Raw genomic sequence first — 21102 nt, forward strand, 5'->3', positions numbered from 1 at the left:
GTCCCGAGGCTAGCATCCTGGGCAGCCTAGGGATCCAGGGGCTGCATCCCCCCCAGGGGAGAGGGCCAGCAAGTGTCCTTGGTCTCAAGGCCGTGAGCTTAGGGCTGGACTCCTCCTGGACCTCACTGAGCTGTGACTTCTGATCGGCAGCCGCAGTGGGAACCCTGTCGTGAGAGCTTCCCGGGTCTTGTGTCCTAATGGGGGAACCTCATGCACAGCCTTCTTGGCTCCACGCCCTGCCCAAACCTGTTCTAGATTTCACCACCACCCTTTCCCAAGGTTGCCGCCACCTCCCACTTGCTGACCCAGCTTGGGCAGGGCCTCTGAGGCGCAACCGGGAGGGCTGGCAGGCGGGAGGGCTGCGGCAGGCACGGGGGACCATGGAGCCTGCAGCAGAGTTTGTAGTCTACCAGAAGCTGCTGCTCTGGGAGGCAAGCCTGGAGTCAGAGGAGGAGCAGGAGGAGGGGGAGACATCAGAGCCGCTGGTTCCTGACCCCTGGAGGCCCCAGGACTCCTCCAGGTGAGTGAGGGAGGGGTCTGGGCACTGGGATCCTTAGGCTTAAGGCTGGCAAGTCCCTCTCTCTGAGCCCCTGGAGGAGGCAGTCCTGTGCTGGGCTCAGCTCCAGGAACTTTCTGATTGAATGGGGGAAATCAAGGCTGCAGCCCCAGACCAGGCTTAAGCCAGTCAATCAAAGGTCTGAGTGACTGAAGGGACATTTCTGTCAAGCCAGCCCCTGTCCTGTCTGCTGCTCTGTCAAAGGTCCCCAGCCCCCAACTCCCTGGGCAGGTTGGGACCTGGCCACACCTGGCAAGCCCTGCTCCCCTGTCTTCCAAGACCCTGTCAGGCCTCCCTCCCACCTGCCTCAACTCTGCCTCTCCACCCTTCTTTTCAGACTTCCTCCCTAGCTAGCCTCAGCTTCTCCAAGTTCTTTCCCATCTCCGTGTCTTCGTCTGTGCTGTGCCCTCTGCCTGGAAGCCCTTGTTCTCCGTGGCAAATATGTACTCCTTTTCAAAATCAAACCATTTTGAGAAACGTTCCTTGGGTTCTCTTGGGTATCTTGGGAGTCTCCCCACCCCAGCCCTGGCTCAAGACACCCTCCTCTGCAGGAACAAGGCTGGTGGGCTGCCCGGAGCCTGGGCCCATCTAGTGGCAGCCCTGCTGCTGCTGGCCGTTGGCACTTCCCTGGCTGTGTGGCAGCTCCATGCTAGGGGAGGCTCGACAGGAGGCTTGGGCTCTACGGCCCCTCCACCAAGAGGACACTCCCATCACCCTGGCGTATACCACCATGGTGCCATCATTAGCCCTGCAGGTCGGTGCTGGGCAACTGGGGGTGGGGCGGGGGGGGTCACTGATCCCAGGCCCCTCCCCATGACAGTCCCTTCCTTGCTACAGCCACATGCTCCCACCTGGGCCAAGAGCTGCTCATTGCCGGGGGCAACGTCGTGGACGCCGGAGTTGGAGCGGCTTTGTGCCTGGCAGTGGTGCATCCTCATGCCACAGGTCTAGGTCAGTGACCCACGACCCCAGACAGCGGTCCCAACCCAGGGCCTGATCAGTGACCTGGAACTCAGGCCGTCAGTAGCCCTGATCTCAAGACTGGTTAGTGAGCACGACCTAGGATTTGAGCAGTGACCCCAAACCTAGGCTGTGACCCTCGAACCCAGGTCTGTGTAATCTTGACCCCAAGCCTGGTCAGTAACTTCAGATCCCAGGCTCAATTAAGGGGTCTTGACGCAAACAAGTCAGTGACCCTTCACCTAAGGCTGCTGAGTGACCCTCACCCCAAGTCCTGGCCAGTGCCCCTGACTCCTGTGTGACCCCTTTATCTCCTCCCAGGTGCCATGTTCTGGGGCCTCTTCCACAATAGCTCCTCGGGCAATTCAACTGCTCTGACATCAGGCCCCGCCCAGACCCTGGCCCCCGGCCTGGGACTGCCAGCAGCTCTGCCCACCCTGCACTTACTACACGCACGCTTCGGCCACCTGCCCTGGCCACACCTGCTGGGGGGCCCCACCACACTGGCTCAAGAGGGCTTCCTGGTGGACACAGCCCTGGCAAGGGCTCTGGCAGCTCAGGGCACAGAAGGCCTCTGTCCGCTGCTTTGCCACACTGACGGGACACCCCTGGGCCCCGGGGCCCGAGCCACCAACCCCAAATTGGCAGCTGTGCTACACAAAGCAGCACTCACCACCACCTCAGACCTTGCTGGGGACTCCCTGCTGAGTCTGCTGACAAGAGACCTGGGGGTGGAGATGCCCTCACCTGGGCCCAGGCCTACCGTGGAGCCAGCACTGCAGCTACCTATGCCCCAGGGCATCTTGTTCACCACCCCCAGTCCTTCAGCTGGTCCAGAACTGCTGGCACTGCTAAAGGCAACCCTACACTCTGGGATGCCCAGCCCTGACATCTGCCCACCGCCCCTGCAAACTGCCACAACCCCATCAAGCAGCATCCTGGCCACCGTGGACAGCAGCGGCTCTGTGCTCCTTCTCACCTCCTCGCTCAACAGCTCCTTTGGCTCCAGACACCTGTCCCCAAGCACCGGGGTTCTGCTTAGTGACCTGACGACCAGGTCTGCTACTAGTGCCTGGACCTGTCCCCTCATCCTCCGTGACAGCTCGGATGATACAGAGGCTAATGTGTTGGGGCTGGTGGCTTCAGGGACCCCAGATGTAGCCAGAGCCATGACTCGTGCCTTACTCAGTCATCTGGCAGGGCCCCAAACCCAGGCCCAACACCAGAACCAGACCCAGCAAGGTCCAACAGATCATCCCAGCACTTGTGGCCAAGGGACACTGCTCCAGGTATCAGCCCATGCAGAGCATACCCATGTCTCCAGTGTTCCCAGTGGCTGCTGCCCCTTCCAGGGCTTCTAACGGAGAAGCAGAGTTGTCTTTGCCTGGAGGAAAGAGCAGAGCAGACCCAGGAGCAATGGAGTGCATAAAGAGTGTGCATCTCCAGGAGATCAAAGCTGTGGTGAGCTGTGATCATGCCACTGCACTCCAGCCTGGGCAACAGAGTGAGACTCCAACTCAGTGTATATATATGTGTGTGTGTGTGTATGTTTATACATATGTATATATACACACATATATATGTATGTATATATGTACATATATTTTTAAAAGAGTGTGCATTTATTATGTGCTCACTGCTGGCACAGGCTCCAATCTCTGGCCTGGTCAGTTGCCTGGACTTGAGTACTGGTATTCAGGGCTAGCTCAATCACTCTTCGAAGCACTCCAACTGGATGGAATCTCTGGCTCTTTTATCAGCTTAGGAACCTGAGGATAATAGAAGAGTAACAGAGCCTGGAGCTGGCCCTGAGTTCAAATGCAGCTCTTGGAAGGACAGATGAAAGTATACCAAGCCCCTTCCTGGGCTCTGGGCCATGGGGCAGGGCAGGCATTGCCTAAGGTACTGCTGGTATCTCTGTCCTCCCCTTTAGGCCACCTTTTACTCATCTTTCTCAACTGGACTGGAAACAAAATAAAGATCACGTCTCCTGAAAGTCAAATGCCATTCATGCTTCTTGGTTAATTTTTCATCAGCATTGGAGGCACCTGATGTCAGGGCTTCCCCATTGGGCAGCACAGGTGACCAACATCCAGAGAGGGGAGAGCCTGAGCTGGTGTTTTTTCAGCTTCCCCCTGCTCTGCTCACCTTCTGTCTCCCAGGGCACCATATGTCCAAGGTAAATCTTTTCACTTTCTGTAACAGACAGTAGAGAAGGGAAGCTTTCTAGCACTTTCTAGAAGGGAAGGGGTTGAGAGGGTGAGTAGCTTTGTACCCAGGGGCTTGGGTACAAAGAGGCTGGAGGTAGGTATATGGAATCTAAAGCCTGAGGTTGACCCTGACCTCCCCGCTAAGGCTGGGGGAGTCTCTCTGGACCACAGCCCTCTAGAAACAGCTTCTCAAACCAACAAGGAAGAGTAACCAGTAGCATTTCCCCTGCCATTGTAAAAGGCTTCTCTGATGTAATAGAACTCTTGATCCTTCCACCTCCACCTCCCCCACCCAAAGAAAATTCTTCCCCAGCTTAGTTACAGCACCACAATGTACCCAGTTATTTTATCCCCAAGTCTCACATCCCCCTTTTCCTTCTCCCCCAACAACCCATCCATCACTCACTCCACCAGGTCCAAATCAGCCCTGATCTGACTTGTTCTCATTCTCCCTTGGTCCAATCCACCACTGTCTCTAACTGGTCCTCCAGCTTCCACCTGTGCACACCTAAAATCAATCCCTCCACATAGCAGCCAGCATAATCTTTTTAAGATGTCAAGCCCATCAAGGCCTGCCCTCTCATTAAACCATCCAGTGACATCTCATCACTCAGAATGAAATCCAAACTCCTGATCCTGGCCTTGGGTCTCACGAAATCTTGCTTCTCCCACCCACCTCACTAGCCTCATCCCCTCCAGTCCTGAGGCCTTGTAGCTGCAATGCCCGGGATTTCGTTTCTTCTTAGATCTTTGTAGGGGGTGGGAGGGGTTGTCTTTCTTGTCGTTCAGCCCTCATTCCAAATGTCACCTCGTCAGAGAGACCTTCCCTGACTACCCCCTCGAATCAGTATTGTAGAATCTGTTGGATTTTATTCTCGGCTAGCGGTGTCTCTGACGGGTGATGTGTTCACATATTTCAAAACTTAAAAGTCTTCCTCTGACCTCTGCATTCCCTCTTTATTTTCTTCACAACGATGTTCTTTTTAAATGTCTCTGGATATTTGTTCAGCAGCTGTCTCCTCTCACTGGAAAGGAAGTCCTAGAAAGATGCAGCTTTGTTTCGTCCGCCTGGCGCAGCACAGTGCCCAGCGCACCGTAGGAGCTCAGTAATTGTTGAGTGACACAATGTTCGGAGCGCAGGGACCGCTCTGGATGGGCTGATTGGCGGCACTTGGGTTCGTTTTCCGAGATGGGTTCAAAGAAATGCTGCTCCCAGCGGGGTACGAGGGAACAGCGGCCACAGCCGCCGGAGCAGACGCGGGCGTGAGCTGAAGCCTGGGAGGCGCCCGACGCAGCTGGGAGAGCGATTTCCGGCCAGAGTGAAGGCGGATGGCCCCGCCCCGGCCCCGCCCCCGAGCCGACCCGATCCGGCGCGCACGCGCGGCGACCTGACCCGGAAGCAGCTGGTCTGAAGCCCACGTGTTTCGGGAGCATGGCGGAGACGCGGAGTCAGGATATCGCAGAGCCGATGGCTCCGGGAGAAGCGACGCCGAGCGGCCTCGGGCCTGCCGACCGCCATGACCTGCTGAAGCTCAGCCGCGAGTTCCTAGACTTCTTCTGGGACATTGCGAAGCCGCAGCAGGAGACGCGGCTTGAGGCCACGGAGAAGTTGCTGGAGTATCTGCGCACAAGGCCGGAGGTACGGCGGCGGGGCCTGGGGCAGGCGAACCCCGGGATGTGGGACTGGAAACATGTAGTCGCGGACCCGGATATCAAAGTGGGCGAGGACAGGCAGATTCTCGTCACTGTTCTACCTGAGCGTGCGCTTGCTTCCCACAGGGGTCCGAGATGAAATACGCCCTGAAGCGCCTAATCACCGGGCTGGGGGTCGGGCGAGAAACAGCCCGGCCCTGCTACAGTCTTGCCCTGGCACAGGTGAGGTGCTGCTCCTGCCAGGGTCACAGCCGTAAAACGGTAGCGTATGGGAGGGCGGAAAGCTCAGCTGCGGGGAAGGAACAACTGGAGAGAAAAGTCAAGGGGTGGCGTTTGTGCTGAAGGAGGTGTCCTCACACGGAGGCAGAGAAGGTGTGTGAACAAGGCCTGTCTATAATGAAGTCCAGGCAAGTGGAATGAAAGTTGAACAAAGTTTTCTCTTGGTACTTGGGTTGACCAGCCTCACTTACCGGGAATATTGAGCTTTGTGGTGGGCTCCTTTACGCCTGCAGGGTTTAGGGCCGTCTCCTGGCAAGGTCATTTTACTGATTATAAGCCATTCTCTGAGGAGCTTGGACAACTGGAAGTGCAGTAAAGACCCAGTCCTTTAGGATCAGCCTGAGGGAAGCTCCAGACTCACTGTGGGGATAAGGCAGGTGTCTGGGAATATCAGCTGAGCAATCTAAACTATAGAAGGTACCTCTTGAAGCCCTGGTGGGGATAGAGCAGGGAGGCAAGATTCATTTCCATTTGAGCAGCAGCATCCCATCCTCAGCACTGCGCAGGCATCCTTGGGGTGGAAATAGGAACCCAGGGCTTCTTGGGAAAAGTTGAAGGGAGAAGGGAGGTTAAGGTCCTTTGGGATGTAGCTGGGTCACTCCTGAGTCTCTCTTTTCCTCCTGCCACTAATCCTGGCAGCTGTTACAGTCTTTCGAAGACATCCCCTTGTGCAGCGTCCTGCAGCAGATAGAAGAAAAATATGACCTGCATCAGATGAAGAAGGTGAGAGGTCCAGGGAGGTCAGCACCCCGGGGATGGGAGGATTTCAGTGGGGAGTACTTGGGCCCTGCTCACCTGCACCTGGAACCTTTCTCTAGGCAACGGTGAGACCTGCTCTCTTTGCAAACCTGTTTGGGGTGCTAGCCCTCTTTCAGTCAGGCCGGCTGGTGAAGGTAAGAGTGTTGGTAGTGCAAGGGGCCCATGGACTGGCTTGGGAGTGGTGGGGGAAGTAGCATGCCCTGCTCATACTCTCTGCCCCCCTGTGGAGACCAGGACCAGGAGGCACTGATGAAATCAGTGAAGCTGCTGCAAGCCCTGGCCCAGCACTACAACCACCTGCAGGAACAGCCCCAGAAGGCGTTGGTGGACATCCTCTCTGAGGTACCGGCCTAACAGCCGAAGGACTCGGGCAGCACTCCCTGTTACAGAGATGTTGCAGAGACTTGAATTAACAGATGAGAATGTTGTAGAACAAGACTATCCCATAGAAATATAATGATGTGTAACTCAGAGTGTTTTTGTGATTTTTGTTAAGGTAAAAAGAAAGGTATATCGTTCAGTCATCTCTTAATCTAGTGAGTCTAAACATTCCAATGTGCAGTTGGGTGGAAAATTGTGGAGGTGTTTTGCACTTCTTTTGTCACATTAAGTCTTCAAAATCTGACCAGGCGTAATAGCTCCCACCTGTAATCCCAGCACTTTGGGAGCCCAAGCAGAAGGATTGCTTGAGCCCAGGAGGTTGAGAGCAGCCTGGGCAAATAGTGAGATCTCATCTCTACACAAATGTTTGCCAAGTGTGATGGTGTGTACCTGTAGTCCCAGCTACTGGGGAAGGTAAAGCAGGAGGATCACTTGAGTCCAGAAGTTCGAGGCTGCTGTGAGCCATGATTGTGCCACTGTACTCCAGCCTGGGCAACAGTGAGACCCTGGCTCAAAAAAAAGTCACTGAAACTCAATATGATTTACACATACACCACATCTCCACTCAGATTAGTCACGTTTCGAGTGCTCAGTAGCCCCGTGTGGCTAGTAGCTATCGTGTTGGATAGCACAGCACTAGAACTCTCCCTGGTACCTTCCAAGTATATTAAACACATTTGCCCCTGTTACCTTGCTCTCAAGCCTGGCCCCTTATTGGCCTTCCTCTGCCCAATTTGGAAAACTGACGTACATTAGTACCTAGGACCCTTTGCCACTGAATATAAAAGCAGAGGCTACCTCAGAGCCAAAAGGACCTGAATTCAAATCCCAGCTGTCCACTTCGGGCTCCTTGTATAAGAAATGGGCTAGTCTTCTGAAAAAAAAATAAATAAATAAAACGGTAACCCAGGCCAATGAGCATCAGTGGGGTGCTTGTTAAAAACCCAACTTCCTGGGAATTAGAGTTTTTTAACAAATGCCTTCTGATGACCCTGGTGCATAGCCAAGTGGATTATGGCTGCCCTGCCTCAGGCTCACACTGTGCCAGGAGTCTCGCAGGCAGAACAGGGCCCACAGGGAGAGATTCAAGGATGCGGTGAGGAAGCCACATCCCTTAGCCTGTTTCCCCATCCTTAGGTCCCCAAGGCCACATTACGGGAGATCCTGCCAAAGGTCCTCAAAGCCGACTTGAATACAGTACTCAGCTCCCCTGAGAACCTGGAGCTCTTCCTCCTGGCCCAGCAGAAGGTGCCCATGAAGCTCAAGAAGCTGATGGGATCAGTCAACCTCTTCTCGGATGAGAATGTGCCCAGGTGAGAGGGAGGCGGGTGGATCTGTTCTCCCTGGGGCCATGGACTACGTCTGTCCAAACCCATATTTGCCACGTGGCCTGGCACCCTGGCCCTTGCTCTTGTTAGGCGAAAGTTTCCTGAGTTCTCTCTGCCCTCCTCCACAGGCTGGTGGACGTGCTAAAGATGGCTGCCACCGCCGCAAAGAAGGAGCGCAAGCTACCTGACATTGCTCTGGCCCTGCTCCGCCTGGCACTTAAGGAAGACAAGTTCCCACGGTTCTGGAAAGAGGTTGTGGAACAAGGTCTGCTAAAGAAGCAGTTCTGGCCGGGCAGGTGCGTGTGGCACTTGTCCTCTCTCGACCTCCTCGTCTTTCAAGTGAGGGCCACCAGTCCCGAGGCCTCTGACCCAGCTCTTTCCCATACCCCCAGCTACCTGTGTTTTCACCTGCTGGGTGCAGCCCTGCCCCTGCTGTCCAAGGAACAGCTGCAGCTGATGATGCGGGGAGACTTGATCCAGCATTACGGAGAGCACATAGTCACTGCTAAGGTGAGTGCCACCCCATGCAACACTGCCAGAAAGAGCGAGCCAATAGGCCCTCCTGCCAAGAAGGGGCCAGGACACCTCAGGGGTCCTGGACTGGGACCTGGGTGTCCTTTGCGTAACATGAACTGTTTGAACTCCCTCTCCTCCGAAGGGAGTTTTGGCCGGGTCAGGCCCTTGTGCCCACAGGTCCTCACAGAGGCTGGGTAGCTAGAGATCTGCCCCAACCTCCCTCCACCCCCAGCTGCTGTTGCCATAATGAGAACAAGTGTTGCCGATGTTCAAGCAATGCTGTGCCTGTTGCTGGGCTTGCTGCTCCAGTCAGCTTACTTAGTCTTTGCAGCTAGTTCCAGAGAGCTGTCCTCATTTCCTGCGGAGAGGAGGGGGTTGTTAGAAAAGTATAGAGCAGTGGTTAAAAGCTTGGGCTGGGAAACTAGACTGACTGGGTCCAAATCCCGGTTGTACCGATGGGGGCCCAGTGACCCTGAGAAGTTATTTGCAGGCTTTTTTCTGCTTCACTTTCTTCATCTGTAAAATGACGATAATGGCCCAGTGCCAAAGGTTGTTTCAAGGGCAAATCAAGCTGGCATGTAGTGAGAGGTGGTCGTTTTGGGGCCCTGGGATGACACAGCTAGGAATTCTAGGAATTGGCAGAGTGGGATTTGAACCCAGGTCCGCCTAGATTCCTAATCACCACTCCACCCATGCTGAGCCTGTAAAAGCAGCCTGTCTCCATCCAGTGAGGCAAGAGGAGCCTTCTAGGGCTAGAGATGCAGAAGCTAAAGAGGTCAGATGTAGGGAGGCTTTGACACCAGACAGAAGCATCAGGGTGATCGGAAACTGTTTTAAGCTCAGGCTCAGCCTAACTGTGTAAAGGGGAAGGGGTTGGATTCCTGGACCTCAGTTTAACCTGTAGTGTGCAAGGCTGGTGGGCCTCCACACTGGGCTATTAAGCCCATTGCCATGCCTAACTCTTGCAGCTCCCAAACAAATCCAAGTTTGCCCCAGAGATGGAAGAGTATGTGGGCACCTTCCTGGAGGGATGCCGGGATGACCCTGAGCGGCAGCTAGCCGTGCTAGTGGCCTTCTCATCCATCACCAACCAAGGCCTCCCTGTTGTACCTACTTTCTGGCGGGTCGTGCGATTCCTGAGTCCCCCTGCACTGCAGGACTATGTAGCGTGGCTTCAGGACATGTTTCTACAGCCCAACCTGGACTCCTTGGTTGACTTCAGCACCAACAACCAGAAGAAAGCCCAGGACGCATCCTGCCACGTGTGAGTGGCCTGTGGGGAGGCCCGGGGTTCAGGAGTTGGCCTCCTGGAGCCCAGTGACCTAGACACCCCACCCCATGTTGTGGCTTCAAGCCATGGGGGGGTAGGGAGTTGAGGAGCCTTAGCTCTCAAGGCCTTTCCTTGTGCAGTCCCACACCAAACAGGGCAGGAGATCTTGGTTTCCTGTCTCAGAGGGGCAAAGGAGTGCCCTGTTTTTGCCATCTCTAAATGCTTCCATGACCTCGACTCCTGCCCCCAGGCCTGAACGATCTGTGTTCCGGCTGCGGAAGTGGATCATCCTTCGCCTGGTCAGCATCGTGGACTGCTTGCACCTGGAGATGGATGAGGCCTTGACTGAGCAAGTGGCCAGGTGTGTTGTGTGCTCCAGCTGCCTATGTGTGGGTGGTATGGCCAAGGAATGGGAGTCCCTTGCCCAGTCCTAGTTTGGAGCCAGAAGCCTTCAGGTTGAGTCATCAGTGGGGAGCCAGGGGCAAGAGGACTCAGGAATTCCTTGGGAACCCGTGAAGGAAAGGGGTCCCAGCAGTGTGGGGCCACAGGGCCTAAAAGTCCCAGTCTTGCTCCATGTGTCCTGCAGGCAACCTTTCCACACTGATGGTACCGGGGAAGCCTTTTGCCCAATACCTGCCTCATCTGTGCCAGACACAGAGCCAAGTGCTCATTGACCCTCACCATGGTCGCAAGAGGAGGCTTCACTAGCCCCATGCTTGCAGAAACAATGACAGCAGCCTCATGTCTGACTTGGTTCCAAAGGAGGGGCTCTGGTTCTCTGTCCGCAGCTCAGGCTGAGCCATGTTCAGCTGGGATCCAGACCAGAGAAATGGCTGTTTCCTGTCATTGCCTAGCTACCTCCAACTTTGCTTGCCGCACTTCATAGGGCTGTACCCAGAGCAGAATGGCTCCTCGCTCTTCCTCCTGGCACCACATCCTCAGTGCCACCAGTAAAGGGAGCCTGTAAGAACGAACAGCAATGAGACAACGATGGCTGCTCTCCCACCTTCCCCAGGTTTTGTTTGTTCCACTCATTCTTTGTAACAAAGAAGCCCACGTCCCAGATCCCAGAGACTAAGCAGCAGTTGTCCTTCCCTTTGGAGAGCCAGACCCGAGAGGTTGTCAGCAGTGCATTCTTCAGGTGAGCCTTGGGCAACTCAGGAGAGGCCTGAGGTGGGAAGGTGCCATGATGCCCTCAAACTGAGAATACAGCGGAGGCCAGGGGTGGTGGGCACCAAGCTCTGGAAAGGGTAGAGGGAAGCGGCCACATTCTCTGGCTCAGTCCTGTGACCCCAAGCCCTGCCTCTCGCCTAGTCTGCTGCAGACCTTCGGCACACAGTTCAAGCGGACGCCAGACCAGACCCAGAGTGGGCAGCCCTGGACCTACCGCCTGGTGCAGTTGGCAGATACGCTTTTGAACAACAGCCACTATGTGGCCACTGTGATCCCCTTGACTGAACAGCAGCGCCAGGCCTGGGACCAGTGAGTGGGTGGGATTTCCAGGGGGTGGGTGAGACACTCTGGGGTTGGCTGGGTAGCAGTGGCCTAAGAACATGGCCTTCTCACCCCAGGATGCTGCAGACTCTGAAGGAGCTGGAGGCCCACTCCTCAGAAGCCAGAGTCACTGCCTTCCAGCACCTGCTCCTCCTGGTGGGCATCCACCTCTTCAAGGTGTGTGGCCTAGGGTTCTGGGGCATGACAGGCCCCCTGCAGAGAGGGTCAAGGGCTATCTGGGTGGCCAGGGAAAATTCTGGGAGTTGAGTTTGGAAGATTCCTTAAGCTGACCCCATCACGAGTAGGATTATAACCCAAGGAAAGTAACTCCCTGCTCACTGACCCCATCCTGTATCCTAAGCTTTGCATGAGGGACATCTTGTAATCTCCACAGCCTTGAGGCGAGCACTTCCCCATGTTCGATATGGGAAGCCAAGACTCAGAGAGGCAATAGCTGCCACACCGCTATTGACTGGGACTCAAGAAATCCCATGGGATGTCCTGAAATGTGCTGACCACATTTGAAGCTCAGTGCCAGTAACACTTTGACCCTGGCGGTTTGTTTTTGAATTTGGATTCTTGAGTTCTTTAAAAGTTCTCTCCTCACAGTGTAAGGCTGTCATCATGGCTGCCTCAGGTCTTCAGTGGCCTGAGTAGATGGGTCTCCCTTTTGCTTCCTTCTGGCCACTTAGCTGGGGTTTTTGCTTCCTGGCCTTGGGCACTCCAGGCTCAGTCTGTGGAGGAGCCGTGTGGGTCAGGATCAGCCACCGTGCTTCTTCTGATGCTTGGTGGTGGGCCTTTGATAGCAGAGAGGGCTGCAGTTTGGTATGCGTCGTACCCTTAGATTAAAGGTACAATCCAGAGAAGGACAGTGACCTGTCTGGTCATACAGCCTCAGAGCTAGAGAGCAATGGCCAGGGCTTTGGATTCCCTTTCTGGCCTTCTTTCAGATACCCCAGCCTAAACACTGAAGCTGTCCACTGCATTTGAAGGAAAGTCTGCCTTTTAGGTACTACAGATCACAGGATGTCTTTAAGAGGCTCCCCTACCTCACTGCCTAGAGTCTGGGCTCATCTCTAGCAAGATGGGTTTAAATTTCATTAAATTAAATAAAGCTAATGACTTTCAGTTCTGTCTCTAATGCCAAGCCAAGCATGGGGGAAATAATCTGAAACTGCAAATCAGGAAGCTAGTTCTGCCTCTCTGGGTGTCAATGGGGAAGTTGGGCTTCGTGTCCCCTGAATGCTTTTGGATCCTGTGTCTGTACTGGGTGTTTATAAAGGTCATCAGTTCTTGGAGTGCCACTAGGGTCTTTGATTCCAGATTTTGAGGGTGACTGGCCAGGGCAGATTTGAGGCCTCGGATGCCAGCTGTTCCCACTTGGCCTGGCCCTGATTTCTGTTCTGCTCTCCCATAGTCCCCTGCAGAGAGCTGTGACCTGCTGGGTGACATCCAGACCTGCATCAAGAAGAGCCTGGGGGAAAAGACCCGCCGGAGCCGATCCAAGGCCATTAGTGGGTCATTGCCCTAGGGCAGGGTGGACAGGGCTGTCCTTGGGCACAAGAGACCTGAGTGGGCAGCCAGGCCAGCGGTGCCCTGCCAGGGCTCAGCCCTCACTCCTCTTGCAGATTCCCAGGAGCCGCCATGGGTGGAGGTGCTAGTGGAGATCCTGCTGGCCCTCCTAGCCCAGCCCAGTCACCTGATGCGCCTGGTAGCCCGGAGCTTGTTTGGCCACATCCTTCCCCACCTGACTCCACGTGCCCTGCAGCTAATCCTGGATGTGAGTTGGAACTTTTGGGAATGGATCCCAGGCTGGGCCTCGCTGAACACCAAGCTGTCCTGGGGGTGCCAGTCCAGCCTCCCTGCTGCCATCCTGCAGAGTCAGGGTCAGGGTGAGGGTGAGGTCACTCGGGGGCACGGTTCTGGCATCGGAGAGTGTGGTCACCTCTCCCAGGCTCCATTTTCCTCCCTGAAATGGAGGCCTTTGGCCAAGACTGTACAGTGTCTGGTCAGGAGAGCAGGTCAGGAGAGCCCAGTGATCTAGGAGGGCTGGGGGCCAGGGCTGCAGATGAATCGCCAGCTGGGAACGCTCCCTAGGTGCTGAACCCTGAGACAAGCCAGGATGAGGATGACCATGTGGTAGTCACTGACGACTCTGATGAGAAGGAGCTGAAGAACTCAGAGGTGCTTGCAGGCAAGGGCCGGGGGAGGGGAGCGGCTGTGGGCAGACAGGGAAGCCCTGGGGGGGGGGTGTGACACGTCTGCCCCCACAGGACAAGAGTGAGGACAGTGAGGATAATGAGAATGCAGAGAGTGAGGAGAGCAGCGAGGAGGCAGAGAGTGACGAAGAGGAGCGTGATGGGGATGTGGACCAGGGCTTCCGGGAGCAGCTAATGGCGGTACTACAGGCCGGGAAGGCACTGGTGAGCAGGGGCAAGCAGGGGCAGGGGCTCATGCGCCTGTGTGTCTGTCGTGTGCCCACCTAGTGCTGAGCTGACGACTGGGCCTCTGTCCCTCAGGGTGAAGTGGACAGCGAGGACGAGGAGGAGCTGGGGGACGAGGCCATGATGGCCCTGGACCAGAGCCTCGCCAGCCTGTTTGCGGAGCAGAAGCTGCGCATCCGGGCCCGGCGTGATGAGAAGAAGAAGCTGCAGAAGGAGAAGGCGCTGCGGCAGAGCTTCCAGACCCGGGTGAGTAGAGAGCCGTGTGCTCCCACCCCCTGCTCTGCATGCCCCCGTTGGCTGACATACCTTCCCGCTCCCAGGTGCTGGACCTGATCGAGGTGCTGGTGACCAAGCAGCCGGAGAGCGCCCTGGTCCTGGAGCTGCTCGAGCCGCTGCTGGGCATCATCCGGCACAGCATGCGCAGCAGCAGCAGCTCCAAGCAAGAACAAGACCTCCTGCACAAGACGGCCCGCATCTTCACGTGAGCAGGGGCCACGTCCCATGGGCCCCAGGCTCAGGAGGGCCAGGCCTTCAGGGTTGCCATCTCTCGGATGGGGCAAAGCCAGTCCTCGAGCTCCAGGCCCCTTGACTTGAGGCTCGCTGCTCAGCCCTGGGCACGAGTCGCTCAGTAACTCGCTGTCCTCGCTCACCCACCCGTTCTCCTGACACTTCGTGCTGGGCGTGACCGTCCTGAGGGAGTGGGCTGTGGCGGGGCTGGATGGGGGCCAGTGGGAACACAGTGGTAGAGGACACCTAACCCGGTCCTTGGAGCTGTAGGACACGTGGGGATTCATCAGGCCAGGGGCCCCCGGGCAGGGCAGAGAGGAAGCCGGTCAGACAGACAAAGCTGGAACGGGGCATGCGGGCCCTGGCCCTAGCAGCACTGTGAGGCCGCAGGGATGCTTTGAGCAAGAGCGTTCAACTGGGGAAGAGTCTGGATCTGGTTTGCTTCTAAGAAATGGACAGCAGGGTTTGGAAGGGGCTGTGCTAGAGGCAGGGGCTTGGCAGGGGGGCGACAGCAGGCACTGGGAGAGAGGCAGGTGCCAGATACAGTCTTGCCTTCTAGAACTCAGAAGCTGGGGAGGTGAAGGTCTGCAGACCTGGGACCCTGAATACACAGCCTAGGGGATTGGGAGAGTGGCTGCCGTGCCTCCCTGGCACAGTCCTGGGCTAGCCCCAGGACACACGTTCTCAGATGGTTCTCCTGCTACCTGGCTTGGGCAGTTTGCGGTGTGTCCTGCCTCTCATCCCCATTCTGTCCCCAGCCCTGCAGGGCTGTGCAGGGTTCTAAGCATATAAACCCTGGTGCCACTTTACAGAAGGCCTGGAGGCCACAGTCCAACAAGACTCAGGTGCAAGCAGGAGATGTGGACTACTCTGGTGCTTGGCCCTTGGTGCAACCGCCACCCAGGGAGCCCCCTTTCCCCTCACATGCACCCTCTGCCCGGGCACACTGAGCCCACACTGCCTCAGCGCAGTCTGCAGGTGGCCCTGGGCCTCCTGCAGCCTTAGTTAAGTCCCTTTTCTTCTCTGGACCTGTTTCCTCACCTGTGAAATGGGACTTGGGTTGGCTCTGCTTGGCAGAGAGCAGTATTTGTGAGAGAATGTTCTGACCAGCTCTGCCCCCACCACCCACAGGCACCAGCTGTGCCGTGCCCGGCGCTATTGCCATGACTTGGGTGACCGTGTGGAGACTCTGCACAGCCAGGTGGTACAGCTGGTGCAGCAGGCTGGCCGCCAGGCCGACTCCTCTGTCGCCCTCTACCACTTCAATGCCTCTCTCTACCTGCTCCGGGTTTTGAAAGGCAACACCGCCGAGGAGTGTGTCCACGAGACCCAGAAGCAGCAAAAGGCCAGTGCCGCCACCAGCACCAAGCCTGAGGGCCCACAGGTGAGCAGGGCCAGCCGTCCCAGGCATTTCACAGGCAGGGAGTGGAAGCCAGGACTTCCCCAGGACCCAGCCCTCACCCGGCCTCATCCAACTCTCTCACCTGGCCCAGACTGCCAGCTGCTTGGACTTGAACCTCGTGACCCCAGTCTACTCGACAGCACTGAGCTCCTTCCTGACCAAGCGCAACAGCCCACTCACTGTTCCCATGTTCCTCAGTCTCTTCTCCCGGCACCCGGTGAGTGTTGGGATCAGCTGCCCCACCCCCTTTGAGCCCCTACCCAGTCTAGTCCCCAGCTCATGGCCCTTGTCATTCCCCCTCAGGTGCTCTGTAAGAGCCTGCTCCCCATCCTGGTACAGCACATAGCAGGCTCAGTGCAGCCCCGCCATCAGGTAAGACTTCGCAGATCCCAGTCCAGAACCTCTCGGCCACCTACTTAACCTGCTTCTGACTGGGTATTTGAGCACTGCCCTGGTGAGCAAGGGCACAGCCTGCCCCTGCCCCACCGACTTGGCTGTAGCACATGTCCTCTGATGGGATGGCCGTGCTGCAGCCCCTCCCACCTGTTGGCACAGAGGAGCTGGAGGGGCCGGGCCAGCTTTGCTCCCGTAGCCACTGCTGCGCATCCAACCTGAGTGCTCCAACTCCCCCAAGAGCTTGTGCTCTGGGCCCACAGAGGACACCCCAGCAGCATCTACTCAGGTGTCTCAGGTGCTGGGGCTGTCAAGGCAGGGTAGAGAGAGATGGCCCTAAACGAATAACGTACAGGAACTGTCTCAACCTGAGGTCCCACCTCTACCCAGCTGGGAGTCCTGCTTGCCTCCATACCTCAGCACCCCCACCTACACAGGAAGGCATAAGAGCAGATGAGTACACAGCCCAGAGCAGGCAGCTTCTCGTGCACAACCCACAGTTGCTGTGATCTCATCAGGCACTTGACGGGCTCCTGAGCTCTGGGTCCTTGAGCCTTGGCACATGTGCCAAGACTCCACATCTACCTTCTCCCAACCCCAGGCCAAGGCCTCCCTGCTGCTCCAGAAGACACTGTCCATGCGGGAGCTGAGATCGTGCTTTGAGGACTCTGAGTGGAAGCAGCTGATTGGCCAAGTCTTGGTGAAGGTCACTGAGGTAACAGCCACAGAGGTCCCTCCTACCCATCCCTACGAGCACAGGAGCAAGGATTGGAATCTGAGCCTCCATCCACCTCCAGTGGGATTTGGGGTTGACCCAGGAGACACTTCCTGCCTCTGGGCTTTAGTCTCTGGTGGGAAATGAAAAGGCTTTGAGCGGCTCTCTGGAGTGCCTCAGCCTGGCCATCTCTTCCCCAGAACCTGCGGACGCTGGGGGAGGCACAGAGCAAGGCGGAGCACCAGAAGGCGCTATCCTTCTTGGAGCTGCTCAACTCTGTCTTTAGGACTGTTCGAAATGAGGTGAGACTGGAGCCTGCCAAGCCTGGGGTTCGAGAGAGACCTGGAGGCATTGGGGCTTCCAGGGAAGGAGGGGGATCCCCAGACAGGACTGGTGTGCAGCCACATGGAGAAAGTTCTGGGGCCAGGGTAAGGAGTCTGGGCTGTCTTTATCTAGGTGTAATAGAGCCATGGGTGCTCCCCGTGGAATGACTGGGGTGGGGAGAGTACCACTTTATCTCTGGCAGGGCAGGGTGAGAGTGTTGTTGCCAGTAAGAAAGGTCCAGTAAGGAAGCTGAGAGGCGGCTCGGGACTGAAGACCACGGGAGAAGATTCTGGGTGGGCAGCAGTTAGGGAGGCCAGGTTTCCAGGCCTGGGGTGAGTAGAACATGAGATGCTTGTGAGCCATCAGAGCAGGGACAAGAGGCAGCTCTGGGTGGCATCTGGTTCCTGCAATCTGGCCCAGAGGGAAAGACTGCATAGGTGCTAGTCAGAGCCTTGGGGAAGGCAGGCTTGCCAACATTGTGCTGTAGGACCTCAGAGTGGTACTGAGGAAGCCAGTGGGCTTCAGAAATAGCCCATTCAGTACACGCTGGGAGGTTGAGGTGGAAAGAGGTATGTCAACCCCCAGGTGACTGAGTGACACTCCTAGAGATGGGCAGACCAGAGCCATTGCAGGAGAGAAGGGCCTCGCGGGAAGTGAGGACACCATGGGAAGGGGAACCAATGCCCGGGGGGCTCTTGTTTCCTCCATGATGAGAGACTGGTGGTTTGCAAGCAGGAGTGGCTTAGGCCCAGGAGGGTCAGGGGTCGCTGAAGAGGCAGCAGTGGGGCAAGGGTGGGAGGGCTGGGGCCAGGAGCCAGGAGAGGCCCCGTTTCCTGTCACCACCGCATTCCCATCCCTCTGCAGGATCTGGCTTTGGACTTGACTTGGCTCCTAGAGGTGCTGCAGAGCCAGCAGCAGAACCTGCAGGACAGCCTGCAGCAGGGGGCGCACTCTGCTGGGTCCAGCCGCCTCCACGACCTCTACTGGCAGGCCATGAAAATCCTGGGAGTCCAGTAAGTTCGTGGAGGAGGATGCATACCTGGGGAGGGGCTGGAAAGACCCTTACACCACTACACGTGCCCCGTTCTGAAGTGCACGCTCCGATGTCAGGGCTTTAGGCACTTGGGTCCCAAGGACCCTGTGTGGAGGTGATGCCTGCCTTCGCTGAACGCTTCCTTACTTTCTCACCACCAGGCGCCCCAAGTTGGAGAAGAAGGATGCCAAGGGGGTCCCCAGTGCCACCCAGAGCCCCGTTAGCATGAAGCGGAAGAAAAAGGGATTCTTGCCAGAGACCAAGAAGCGCAAGAAACGCAAGTCAGAGGATGGTACCCAAAAGGAGGATGCCAAGCCTGCTGCCACCGGTGGGGCCCAGCCCGTCAGCGCAGGCAAGAAAAAGAAGAAGAGAAGCAGGACGAAGACCAAGGGCCCAGCCCAGTCTCAGGTGAATGGGACACCTGCTGCCAAGAGGCCAGCCCCTGACACCCCCAGCCTGAGCCCTGGCACCCCTGCCAAGACCCCAGAACTGCAGGAGAAAAGCCAGAAGCCATCCCAGGTGAATGGAGCCACTCCCGTGTCCCCCTCAGAGTCTGCAGGCAGAAAGCATCAGAAGGCTCTTCCCAGAAAGGGGGTCTCAGGCAAATCACCACAGTCCACCTTGCCACAGAAAAAGGCAAGGTTGTCTCTGGCCATCAGGAGACCCAGCCTGCACCGGGGTGGGGCCAAGAAAAAGAAAACACAACTAAAAGTGAGCAGGCCCTGAACACAGAGCTTCTACCAGCCCCAGAGACTATTTTTTTCACCATGATTTTTAATAAACAAGCCACAGTCTACAGCACTAGCTCTGGCACTGGAGAGTGGGTCTGTTGCCAGCCTGTCAGGCTCCTGCTGCCACAAGCACAGCCCAAGCCAGGACCCCAGGACTCCCAGGGTGCAGAGACCCCAGTTCAGGACTGGCCTTCCTCAGCCCAGACCATACTTGGTCTGTACGGGGCTGGGACCTTGGCTTCTGGGGCAGGTGGGCCAGGCCTGGGGCCCTGCTGTTCAAGTCCACACATTGGCTGGGGGCTCTGGCATGTGTGATGCTCCTTTTGTCCTCACCCCCCACCCCTGGGCTGTTTTTCCTCAGGAGCCACCAGGGCATGATTTAAATAGGTTTATTTCTTCATTTACAAGAGGAATATATTTGGCTTCTCTCTTAAGACTCTGAGATTCACAATCAGCAGCTCTAAAAAATAAAGGAGCAGTTTGGCTTCCGGAAGGAAGAGGAGGCAACACTTGGACCTGGTTCTTGTACAACAAGAAAACATTGCTGGGACCCCCGACTGAGGCTGGGGTGGGGTGGAAGCCGGGCTGGTCTCTAGGGGACCCTGTCCCTGCCCCACCCTTTTGTCAGGCCCCTGGGGTGTCCCAGAGCTTAGTGGATAGGTATTCCACTAGCTTACACATCACTGAAGCCACAGCCAGCCAGCAACTAAGCGGCAGAAAGCATTGTCCAAGCTGGCTCTTGGGGTGTCCAACTGGCCACAAGCCCACCCCCAGACCAGAACCACCTTGATTGCAGCAAATGTGCAGGAAGTATGTGATGCGGAAGGGATAAGCTCCTCTGGGGGTGCTGGGGCTGGTGTGTGTGCAGACAGGAGTGGAGTGATCAAAGGCCTGGCCTGCCTTGGTCAGTGCACCAAGCAACAGCAGCCTATGTTTGGGTGGGGTGGCCTCCCCATGTGGGCCTCAGCCTCCACCAGGCTCATCCCTGGGCAGGAAGCTTTGTGGATAACTGTTTCCTCTGGCGGCTGGAGTTCTGGCTACTGCCCCATTGATTCTGGGAATGATCCCCTGGGCCCTGCCTGTAGGGAAGACAGCCCTGCCTTGGGGAGGGAGGAGATTCCTGGCTTGAGGGTGGACAGCAAACACACTCTAGGGGCCACCGTAGCCCTGCAGAGGTGGGCCGAGAGAGAACTCCCAGAAATCAAGCCTGGGGACATGGGTGGTGTATCGCTGCTGCCAGGGCCTTCACCCTGGTGATAGCTTTTGGGGATGGTCCCCATCTGGGAGGCCTCCAGTCTAAAAGAACTCAAGGCAGGGAGACCAGTGTTCTCCAGAGTGACCAGCTGGGCCAGGAAGTGCCTTGTGATGGGTGTCCAGCTCCATTTGCCAGGTTGAGTCCAATGTCCCCAAGGTCAGAGGCCCAGCCGAGAGTCCATCGTCCCCGCACACCACGTTCAGTGAGCCTCAAAGCCTGAATGACCTCCCTGAGGCCTGGGCCATCTCTTCTCTGTACATTCCAGGATCTGCTGGACCTTCAAAGCTGTAGATCATGCCTTGCCCAGCAAGCTGTGTGGGAAAGTCCAGCCCCCTGGCCCTATGGCCTAGGGAGGGCAGGGACTTGCCCAAGATCACATATGCTGGTGACAGGCCAGCCTCTCCCAATACACCCCCTTGCGGCTGTCTTCTCCCTTGGCCCCAGGGCCCCACTGGCCCAAACCCAGAGCTGGGAATCTGTCCAGCCACGTGGCTCCAACACACAGAGCTTTCCAAGTTAAGTGAGGACACAGCCTCCTCTTGGAGCCAGGGCCACTCAGGAGTCCTGGGCCAGAGAGGGTGAGTGCCCAGTCGTGGGTCACACAGAAAGCTTTGGGACACCTCAGCAAGTCCAGGATGTGAGATGACACCTCCCAGACCAGGTAGGCGTATGGGTTCTTCATGGTCCCAGCGGTACCTGTGGGGAGGGGTGTCAGGTCAGAAAAGGGGTTTTGGGGGACCCACCCCAAAGGCTGCCCTCCCTCATTTATCTTGATGTTTGGGCCTTTCTTTTGGACTCAGGGCTGTGACCCCAGGTCTTGACTGCTGGGAAGCTGCAGCTCCCAGAGGCCAGGTTCCAAGGAAGGTCCAAGACTTGGAAGGATAAAATCCAG

The 21102-nt window shown here is 56.8% G+C and overlaps 3 protein-coding genes across 5 annotated transcripts in view; 2 read left to right on the forward strand and 1 right to left on the reverse strand.

Moving 5' to 3' along the window:
- The first annotated feature begins 314 nt into the window (after positions 1-314).
- Positions 315-2940, forward strand: GGT6 (gamma-glutamyltransferase 6). Of its 2 annotated transcripts, XM_008069086.1 has the most exons (4): positions 332-520; positions 1108-1310; positions 1394-1507; positions 1838-2940. In XM_008069086.1, the coding sequence occupies exons 1-4, from the start codon at positions 381-383 to the stop codon at positions 2875-2877; spliced, it is 1497 nt and encodes a 498-aa protein (XP_008067277.1). In that variant the 5' UTR covers positions 332-380; the 3' UTR covers positions 2878-2940. The 2 variants fall into 2 exon arrangements, with proteins under 2 accessions (XP_008067278.1, XP_008067277.1); XM_008069087.1 differs by lacking the exon at positions 1394-1507 and having other exon boundaries at positions 315-520; positions 1838-2877.
- Positions 2941-5120: 2180 nt separating this feature from the next.
- MYBBP1A (MYB binding protein 1a) lies at positions 5121-20421 on the forward strand. 2 transcript variants are annotated; one of them, XM_008069089.2, is made up of 27 exons: positions 5121-5365; positions 5506-5601; positions 6298-6381; positions 6477-6551; positions 6652-6759; positions 7936-8111; positions 8255-8422; positions 8519-8636; positions 9611-9906; positions 10163-10273; positions 10928-11053; positions 11227-11394; positions 11484-11583; positions 12824-12920; positions 13035-13186; positions 13504-13590; positions 13680-13829; positions 13926-14096; positions 14171-14331; positions 15489-15741; positions 15851-15976; positions 16063-16131; positions 16760-16867; positions 17068-17169; positions 18056-18204; positions 18386-18935; positions 19391-20421. In XM_008069089.2, exons 1-27 carry the CDS (start codon positions 5159-5161, stop codon positions 19424-19426), a joined length of 4044 nt encoding a protein of 1347 aa, XP_008067280.1. In that variant the 5' UTR covers positions 5121-5158; the 3' UTR covers positions 19427-20421. The 2 variants fall into 2 exon arrangements, with proteins under 2 accessions (XP_008067280.1, XP_008067281.1); XM_008069090.1 differs by having other exon boundaries at positions 18386-19462.
- A 333-nt stretch (positions 20422-20754) lies between these two features.
- SPNS2 (sphingolipid transporter 2) overlaps positions 20755-21102 on the reverse strand; it is a 38784-nt gene continuing 38436 nt past the window's right edge. Inside the window, exon 13 of the mRNA XM_008069088.2 lies at positions 20755-20906. The gene's annotated coding sequence lies outside the window, so the exon portion shown is untranslated. The remainder of the gene's footprint in view (positions 20907-21102) is intronic.

This window comes from Carlito syrichta, unplaced genomic scaffold (assembly GCF_000164805.1).
Source record: "Carlito syrichta isolate Samal-C Ts95f unplaced genomic scaffold, Tarsius_syrichta-2.0.1 Scaffold311807, whole genome shotgun sequence".
Classification (NCBI taxonomy): Eukaryota; Metazoa; Chordata; class Mammalia; order Primates; family Tarsiidae; genus Carlito; species Carlito syrichta.